This window comes from Chaetura pelagica, unplaced genomic scaffold, assembly GCF_000747805.2.
Source record: "Chaetura pelagica isolate M959 unplaced genomic scaffold, ChaPel_1.0 scaffold109, whole genome shotgun sequence".
In the NCBI taxonomy this organism is placed as follows: Eukaryota; Metazoa; Chordata; class Aves; order Apodiformes; family Apodidae; genus Chaetura; species Chaetura pelagica.
The window spans coordinates 14,668,799-14,678,880 of NW_009970725.1; the positions used below are offsets into that span (position 1 = coordinate 14,668,799).

Here is a 10,082-nt window from a genome sequence, read left to right on the forward strand (position 1 = left end):
CCATGTTTATCTAAGTGAAAGAGAATTATATGTGATTTAAAAGCCTTGGCAAATAAGAAGCTACTCTGTTTATCAGTACCATCCTATTTTGAGATTCAGAAATGCTTATATGGGGTAAGCATGATGGTAGTCTGCAGAAATGTACTGGGATGTGGAGGTAGACCTCACAGGGAAAAGTGGTTTTCTTCTTTTGACCAGATTTGTAGCTCTGTATTGATTGTATTGGTCATAATGTGTAGTAACAAATTTTTCTGTTGGTTTTTTTTTTCCCCCTTCATTCTTAGCAATTGTGTTGCAGAGAAAGTTACATGTAAAGCAGAACCAAATCAGAGCAACAATGTTGGGGAAGTTTGTCTCTAATTTCAAATGAACGAGTCTTGAACTAATGAGAAAAGTAATATAAAGAAAAAAACAGAGCACAACAGATACAGTAGTGGAACTCTTAAATTTAAATGACTCTAATCTTAATCTGAGTATCTGAGAACTGTTTGCAGCAAGTAGAGACTGTAGAGGCTTGCAAGCGAGTCCTGGGGCCATGAAAATAGCTCCTGCTTTATCCTGTTAAATTCCAGGTTTTACTTGGCTGAAATACAGACTTTTAAAAATTGCCATTCTTCTTTTACTCTACACGGCTTAAGCTACAAAACCCAACAGAATCCTGATACACTTACCTGATTTGTGACGTGTTGCAGCCAGAGCAGCAGCAACTCACCCACCCCCCTTGCCCCAAAACACCCAGCAACTGCGGAGCTTTCTAGAGTGAGAGAGGGAAGCTCCACTAGGCTTCCCTTCACCCAGAATGCTGTCCCTCTGGTCATCCCATCAGCACTGTGTGGAAAAGGGCTTCCTCACAGCTCTCGGGGAAGTGGAGAAAGTGCTATGTTAGAGTCCTTCCTCCTAGTAATTTCTTCCAGACCGTCTTGCAGCCCATCCTCCTTGTAAACATCACAGTTCCCTGCATCTTGCTGCCATGCTCAGCAGCTTGGGCTGCAGGCTGGTGGATCCAGTTCAGTTTTGACCTCAGGTGAAGTACACAGAAAAATACATTTAAAAGGATGCTCTTTGGATTGCAGAGTCACATGCATGTAGAAAACTGAAGGTAGTTTGCCTATTCAACCTTAATTTGCTTCCACTGGGTGTCATCCCATCAGTTGTCACTCTTTTATTCCAAAAAACTTTTCCATAGCTGAGCAGATGGGAGACGAGGATGCGTTTTAATGCCTTGCGTGAAATTGCTTTTTGTTTGGTTAAGTGCGTGAGTGAAGTAGTAACTGAAATTCAAAACAGAAGTGATGACTTTGTTTCACACCCACAGTGGCAGAACTATGAAAATGTGTAGTGTTTGCCACTTCTTTAAATAACTGCCAGGCTAATCAGACAGGTTTAATCTGTTTTTTAGATGAGAAATTGTCTTACTGTCCTGAATTTTAGGGCAAGACCATGCAATTTTGGCTCAGGGAGATCGATCGTATTTCATATTGATATATGCAGGTGTTTCCAGATTTATGATATATTAATTGAAGAAATATGTGGAATAGAAAATCAAGTGGAGGCTTCCACATCACAGTTTCTGTGAGACTGAAAGGTGACATCAGGATAGCTATTAAATGTATGCTCCGTCTGCAAGGAAGTCAGAAAGGAATCTTAATAGAATAAAAATTGTGTTCCTGACCTAACTTGAACTTCTGTGGTTTGTAAAGCAATTAGATTAAAAGTTCTGTTTCCAATATACATAAATATTTGTTCATGAGGATATGTCATTGTTTAATCCTCATTAATTTTTATTCCCAATTTAGGCAGCTGAAAAGTGAAACAAGCCTATTTTTTCGCTATTTGAAAATTTTTTGTAGGACTTATAGGGGGATGAGGTTTCTAAGTTAACCTACTAATAAATAAATTTTTTTCTAAAATGAGGAAAATTAAATTACAGCAACATACTATAACTTCCAGTAGGACCAAACTGAAAACAGTGCTTTGAGATCTAGCTGTAGTTTATCTGCATTTGTTATCTGTATTGGTTTCTTGGAATGTTTTGTATAGGAATATAGTCTCTCTTTTTTTTTCAGCCTGAAAATGTAACCTTGAAATAGGTGAGTAAAAATATTTCTACAAAACCTTTTTAAAATGTAGTTAAATACAATACTGTTTACATCAGCAATATAGGCTCAGGGGCGTTCTACACTTATGTACGTCTTAATTTGTTTTGGGAAAAAGAATCATAACCTGTTTATGTCAACTCATGATTTTTAGATGATGTGTGAATATTTGTAGAAAAAATTATCTGCTAGTGAAAAGAAAGCTCAGGTGTGCAAGGCTGAGTTTTTTTGTCTCAGGAAGAGTGAAAAAAATTCAGATAATTTCATATGAGTAAATATTTGAGCTTTTGTGTGTTCCATCTTCATTTTGATCACATCAAAATTATTATACTGTATCATCTAATGAGTGGTATAAAATCTTAGGTAACTGGTGTAAATTAAGTTATGTAAAATAAGAAGTACCTGTAATTCATGAGACCTGAGGCATCGTAATTTACTTCATCGTAATTTACTAATGCTCTAATTAAAATACTACATAAAAAAAAATATATCAGTGGTTTTATTTTATATGTATATTAATCAGTGCAAATATTTGTATGCTGCTGTCCCTACGGAGGGGTTTGGATGAAACAGCTCTGTTACGTTTGGTGTTTTTAGACATGTCATGATGTAGGTGTTTTTCATGTTTTCAGGCATAGTACATTATTCCTGGTTCTCTTCAGTATACTAAATATTTTTAGTAGATGTCAGTGACTTTTTTCCAAAAGAAGGCAACTGCATGTGCTTGCAAACTAAGTGCATCAGATGCCCCTAGTGATTCTCCATGTCTTGGTTTTCTTCTGTACCAGCTGAGCTTTCTTAAAGGATCTGGCTCATGAATTTTAACAGATTCTGAAAAGCCACTTGCCAGGTGTCAGACCCTTAAGAAAATCTTGGTTTGGCCCTCTCAGAATGTAAGCTGCTGAGGTCACAACGTACTCTTACGACATTATTTGTGTTGTACTGACCTAAGGTAAGGTTTTGTAAGTAGTTCACTGCACCCCAGAAACCCTGACTGAAAAGGTTTTGCCCATCTTCCTCTCTCAGCTGGAGCAAATCTGGATTCTCTGTCCTCTGAATTACCCTAGCTCTTCCCCACAGCAGACATTGCCAAAAATGGCTGCCACCCCAAGGGTAGCTGCAGATAGGCTTAGCCCAAAGCCCACACCTTCATCAGCTCATGAGAGCCCGCCAGTCAATGAGGTGGTCATGATGTGGCTGTGGTGGGAGGAGGAGGTGACAAGCACTGGGGTCCATAGGAATGAGTCGTGGGAACTGGGGATCAGGGAGCAGTTGCTAGGAAACCAGTTGGGCAATGAGGCCTTGGTTGCAGAGATTGGAGCTAATGTGCTGACTGCTACCTGGATGTTGTCCTGTGATGGAGAGTAGTTTGGGATCCAGATATGTTTGGCATGTGTGATCACGATCATTCCTTGTGCTTGGCTGTGTGCAATGGGAGCCTTCAGCAGTTGAGGGAGAAGAAATACTAAAAAACTTGGAGTAGATGAGAAAGGGGTTAAAAACAAGTGTGAGAAGTTGGATCATGGTACTTGGTGTCTTGAAATGAAGCAGGATTTTTCTGGAAGGCCTTAGTCACCTGGGAAAGAAGAATCGGGTAGCTGTGTGGGAGGCAATTTGCAGGCAAGTGTACTCCTCTGCAGTAGATCGGTACATTTTAATGAGGTAAGTATATTTGCTCCATTTTATAGGATTTGCTTTGGACTAGAAGTCTAGAAGTCATTTTAAATAGACTCCTTTGAGATATAATGGTCAGGTAGAAATATTTGAAGCATATAATGTGGAAACCCTGTATTTACAACATCTTTGTAGGGCCTCAGCAACTGAGTTTCTTTTCCAGAAGACCTTTTTAGGAGTAAATAGAGCTCATCCAGAGCATGTCAAAACAGAAGTGCAGTTAGAAAGTGATGGAGCTATGCTCTATTTTATTTTATTTTTTTAAATTAGCTTATTTATTTACATCTGGAGCCATCTCTCAGTCCATCCCATCACAGAGGAAAGGAAGCTTTCATGCTAGCATCCTTCTCCTCTTAACATCCCCTTCCCATAGGCTGTTAGGGGCTGAATGGGGCCATTTTTTACATGTAGGTTCCCCTCAGAGATGGCTTTCTGAGCAGGTTGGAATTCCCAGCTGCTGCTGATAAAGAGGGGAGGGTTGGCACACCATGCTCAGCCTCCATTCCTGCAACAGCAAGTGCCTGTACGCACACCCATCAAAGAGGGTGGGAGAGCTGAGTCCTTTTGCCTCAGGACCCTGACATTTATCCAGAGCTTGTTCCTGCCATTGAGAAGGCAGTACTTCTCTTTGAACAAAGATGCCAACAAGTGAGATCCATTCAGCTGAAGCTCTAAATATCAGTCAAGCATGGATTTCAAGTTTGAGGAATGTTCTGTGTTTTCTGGTATTTGTCATTTTGACTTTTCCAGTTCTTTCTTTTTCTCTTGTAGTTGTGCTCTCTGTTATTTGTGTCCGCTTTCTCCTTCTACTTATTTAGTTTGATATCTTGTCCTTTCTTGAGCTTATCATCTGCAGTGTTTTAAACAATCATTACATAAGTTGCTAAAATAACAAATGCAAAATAAACATGTCCTCACCACAATGAAGAAATAAATTCTAAGGGCACTATAAGCATCTGCCAGTCTCTAATATTGCTTCCTCTTCCAAAACTGTCTGTGAAGGTTTCTCATGCCTGCTTTAACATCTCCTTTTCTCTGAAGTTTTGAAAACTTCGTAACAAATGGATTTTTCTCTTATACATGGTGCACAATATAGTTGAAAGACACAAACATTTCTGGGGTTATTAAGGACCTCTGAAGCCATGTCCAAAGCTTAATTAAACGATTTTCAATACTAGGTTGTTATGAAAATCTTGGTTTGTGTTTTGCCTCTCCTTGAAAACATCGCCAGCAGGCCAGAGACAGTTGCTGGGGAGTGGTGTGGGAAGAGGCTGGCAAACAATTTCAGAAAGTTTCAGAATTCAGATATTTACACAGTGTTTCAACATGATGATAAAGTGAATAGTGACCCAGTTTACACAGAGCCAAACTGATCTGTGGAAAAGCCACTGGTTAAGTTTCACAAATTTATGACTGACCAATGGACTCTGATGATTTAGTAGCCACATGGAGGTGTTAAGAGATTGCAGACAACTTCTGTGTTTTAGTTGGCATGCTACTGTAGCAATTTGATTGGAGAGAGAGAAGACTCTATCATATAATAAAGGAAATATTAATTTGTCTTAACCATTCATCGTTTGATTGTAGAAAGCTATAGCTGGAAATTTGCTATATATAGGTCAATTGCAGTTTGACTTACCAATAATGATACAATATAAACTGGACTCTTGCTTTGAAAAGAGCTGGAGCATGTGAAGCTCTACAGCAGGGGCTGGAGGAGCTGACAGGCAGGGTCCAACCTACCCCTCTGGATGTTTGCATTCGATACGACAGAGCTGTGGTTTCACCATCACCAAGGATAGCTTTCATTCCTCTTTCAAGTAATTCTGAAATAAGCTTGCTGGCAGTTATTTCTGGATTGGGTTGCCTGGGATTAGCAACTGGGAAAAGGCTGTTGTGCCAGGCGGCTGCGCGGAGGAAGCAGTGTTGAGCAAAAACTCAGAAAGCCTTGCAATCTAATTACTATATTGCATGAGAAAATACCAGGCAGTGGAAAGATGTGTTTTTCAGGAAAAATTACACAATATTTCTTAAAGTTACAGACTAGTTCTTTCTCTGGAAAGCTAATGTTTATAAGCTGAGGAGCTTTTTGCATCACTTTTTTGCCTTTTCCGTGACAGAAGCATAAATTCAGTTAAAAATCCAGTGAGTGTGGTTCTAGGTAGCATTTGCACTTACAGTAAATTTTCTGTGTGGACTCGCATGAATTTTGAATACAGTCTTCATTACATGTAATGTATTGGAAACTTTCAAGCAGCCAGATCTTCAGTGTATTTTTCTGCAGTTTTGCTAATAAATGTTTTTTGCTCTTCTGATTTAAAGGTGTGATCTATCATTCTGCAAAAGCAGAAGGCATGAAGGCTGGACAGAAGGTGCAACACATACAAATTGGGGATTGTGAAGACTGAGAAATGTTCTCTTACTTGTTGCTTTTCCAATTTTCAGGAATTCTTTGAACACGCAAAAAAGCTCTGGGATGACGAAGGTGTGAAGGCATGTTTCGAGAGGTCGAACGAATATCAGCTGATTGACTGTGCACAGTAGTAAGTATTTCTTTTTATGGAATTAATAGCTGAGAATGTAGTAATCTATAACAAGGTAGAAAATATATTTATATTGGCCAGACCTGGGAGTTTTGCAATGCAGCAGGTAACATTTTGATTCTCAGTATAGTCTGAGCATATATAGCAAAAGTGATTGTTTTATCATAGTTTGCCATTACTATACAGCTAAATATCTTGCCTCAAATATTTAACTGCTTATAAAGATGAGTATGAAAAAAAGAATAATTTTAAATATATCTACTCCGTTTGAAATAGGTTTACATAAAATCATTTCAATTGAAACTATTTAAATGTCAAGCCAATCTAAGGAAAAAGGTGTTTTAAATTCTGAGATGCAAACAGTGCTGAAATTGCTCTTTGTTTTCACATCCCACTAAAGCTTCTGAGATTTTTACCTGATTTGAATACATACCAGCATTACTAATATAAAAATATTTTTTTTATTTATTTATTTTTTTTTGGGGGGGGGGGTGGAATTATAAGCAGTATTTCATTAAAGGCAGTAATATAATTGGTATTCTCTGCTTTGTATACATCAAGTGAAGTTGTACGTGTGTGCATGACACAGTCATAGTCCTTGAAGAGTTTCATCTGTTTGGGTATGTTCAGAGAAGAGATGCATAGTAGGTTGTGAAGGTGCACATCATAAATGCATTGCACGTTGATGAAAACAGACTAATCAGGAAGTAATCCATTAACGTGTCAGGGCTACAAAACTCAGCTGTCCTTGGTAATAGCCAAGCTCTGAGTTAGACTTTGACCAAAAATATACATTTCATGTGAACTGCTGTTCTGAAAACATATACTCTTACAGTTGCTATGTGATTTAGGGTTTTCAGAGAACACAGCCTAGTATGTTATGATTTCTCTAATTGGCAGTATGGTCAGCAACAATGCCACAAGTCTGTTTTGTTTTTCTGTCCTCTCTACTCTAAGCACCTAGGCTGAAGCAGAGGAAGAAGGACATGTTGCTAAAGGATTTGTCACACTTCTGCCACAATGGGGAATTTTGGTGCTGCGGGTCATAGTTTCTTTTTGCTCTTTCCAGACTATTTTTGGGAAAGAGAAGGATCCAGTAATGATTCATCAGCACATGGAAGCAAGGGAAAAGTACTTATGTGTAGAAAAGAACTCGCTTGACCTCAGTGGACTGAATTCTACAAAACTTGGGCATTTGCTCACAGTCCAGTGTGGCTAGAAATAAAAGCAGTAGTTGTATACCATAAAACCTGGAAAATTGCCCTAAATGGTTAGCAGTGGGTTTCCCCTCTACCCTCACCCACCACCACCACGGTAGTACAAATCTGAGCTATACTTGCTGAAAAGTCCAGACCAACTGTTTAAGATATCTATTAATACACTCAAATAAGACATCAGACCAAGAAAATAGAATAATGGCATGTATTTAATGTAAATGAATGTAGAATTTACTTTACTTGTTAGTAAAGGTCACTGTGCCCCCCAGTCCTGCTTTGGAAAACTGCTGAAAGGAACAAGCAAAAAAAGGAAGACACTGAATTACAGTATTAATGGGACTGTGCTTTCCCTTGAAAAAAATACACCTATTTACAGGCTTTGACAAGGAGAAGAATGTTATGTCCAAAATAGAAACAAAAGTGGGGGGAAAATGGATCTAGAATGAAGTCCACACTGTCCTGAAACATAAGACTAAACCCTACTACCTTTTTTCCTAAAAATGCAAAGCAAGATTATTATGGGGCTGGGTTCTGTGTATCTTTCCTCCATATCTTCTGACTGGCTTGTCTGAGATTATTTATTATGGCAGTAAATACAATAATTCTTCACCTTAAAGACACTTTATGAAATAGTATTTGATTCTTAAATATCCCTTGAGTGTATCTGTGCTTTCCATTTAACGATCTACCTAAAAATGTGACAGCTAAGTGACTTAGCCATGTTTACAAGCATTCTGTCTTACACCAGAGACTTAAAACTTGGCAATAGCCCTGTCATTGATCTGATCAAAAAGCCTTTTTCTCACAGGTATTGATGATTTTAAATGGTGAAGTGTAATCTTAACAGAAAGAAGATACTAAAAATACACCCAACTTTTATCTTCCCCTCCATCTTTCCTTCCCAATAGTCAATGAAAAGGAGATTTAAAAGTTGCTGTTTCTTTGCTGCACACATGTATATTGTACAACAGTAGCTGCTTTACCCAGAAGAACATTTCTGTGCTAGCATTGGATGCACCATATTCAGAGTGGTGAGGTCATGCCCACCTTGTGATTGACAGAGTGTGTGAGACTAGGTTAGAAATACAATTCTCATATGCACGTATGTTTTCTTATGTGCACTTAGAAAATAATTGTGAGGGTGCTGTCTCTCAGGCTCAGCAGGAGCAGATGGCATTTCTCTCAGGACCTATCCATGGTCATCTTTAACTGGGAAAGGAAAAAAAGGGAAGGAGTGTAATGCTTATATTTACTGTGGGATATTGAAACATCTGCAGTGTTTCATTATACTGGCTCTGGGAGAAAGCATCCCATGCTATCAGCTAAATCCTAATCTTTTACCTGATAGTGAGGAAAGAACATTAACAGCAGGTCACTGATTCTTCTACTTTGAAAAAAAAATTTTAATTTTTTTTTTTTTAAAAAAAAAGCCACACCACAGAGCAAAACCAGAAGAATCCCAATGTGTTAAAACTATCATTGGATTAGAAGTTGGGTAACTTGTTGACTTAAAATACTGAGAACCATTATTAGCAAATTATAAAGTCAGCAGTCCAACTTGCTGACTGTTAAGTGAATTGCAAATACAGTGTGTTTTGGCATAGTTTAATTTGGCTACAGTACAGAGCTTCTGTATTTTTAAACCTTAACCTGATTTTCTATATTGTTGTTGGAGAAGTATTTTTCTGGAAACAGAGGTGGTAGAAAGATAGGAAAGGCAAATGTTTTGTTTACATTAGGCCTCAAAGTTGCTTTTCCTTGATTTTTAATGCCCTTTCAAATTACCACAGTACTGTTCATTCATGGAAATGAGAATGAGGGCCTGCTTGTCAGAACATTTTAATATTCTTACATGAGTGTCCACGTATCTGCGCTTCTTTTAAGTGTTGTGTTCTACATCAAGTGATAATTTGTAACAAATATGAATCTGTGACCAAGCTGGAGGTCAGACCTTGTGGTAAATGTATCATAAGCAAAGATGCAAATTGTTCTTTATCACTAACTAGAAAGATATTTATGTCACACTTTGTTAAGAGGAGTCCCATGGGACAGAGTACCAGGTGGTAAAGGGGCTCAAGGTAGTTGGTCAACATTCAAGGACCACTTCTTTCCAGTTCAGGATTTGAGTATCCCAATGGGTAGGAAATCAAGTAAGGGAGCCAGGAGACCCACATGGTGAAACAAGGAACTGCTGGGCAAACTCAAGTGGAAAAATGAGATGATGGAAGGAGGGGCTGACCACTTGGGAGGAATATAGGACTGTTGTCAGAGGATGTAGGGAGGCAATTAGGAAAGCTAAGGCTTCCTTGGAACTAAACCTTGCAAGTGAGGTCAAAGACAACAGAAAGGGCTTCTTCAAATAAATTGCAGATAGAATTAACACTAGAGGCAATATAGGCCCACTGCTGAATGAGGTGGGTACCCTGGTGACAGAGGATAGAAAGAAGGCAGAGGTACTGAATGCCACCTTTGCCTCTGTCTTTACTGCTGCAGACTCTCCCCAGTAGCACCAAATCCCTAAAGCCCCAGAAGAAGTCAGGATGAAGGAGGAG

General features: G+C 38.6%; 1 protein-coding gene across 1 annotated transcript in view; it reads left to right on the plus strand.

Annotated features, from left to right (window-relative positions):
- GNAL (guanine nucleotide binding protein (G protein), alpha activating activity polypeptide, olfactory type) overlaps window positions 1-10,082 on the plus strand; it is a 135,509-nt gene that overhangs the window by 59,033 nt on the left and 66,394 nt on the right. Inside the window, exon 5 of the mRNA XM_010006874.1 lies at window positions 6,216-6,313. Within this exon, the coding sequence (XP_010005176.1) occupies window positions 6,216-6,313 (98 nt within the window). The remainder of the gene's footprint in view (window positions 1-6,215; window positions 6,314-10,082) is intronic.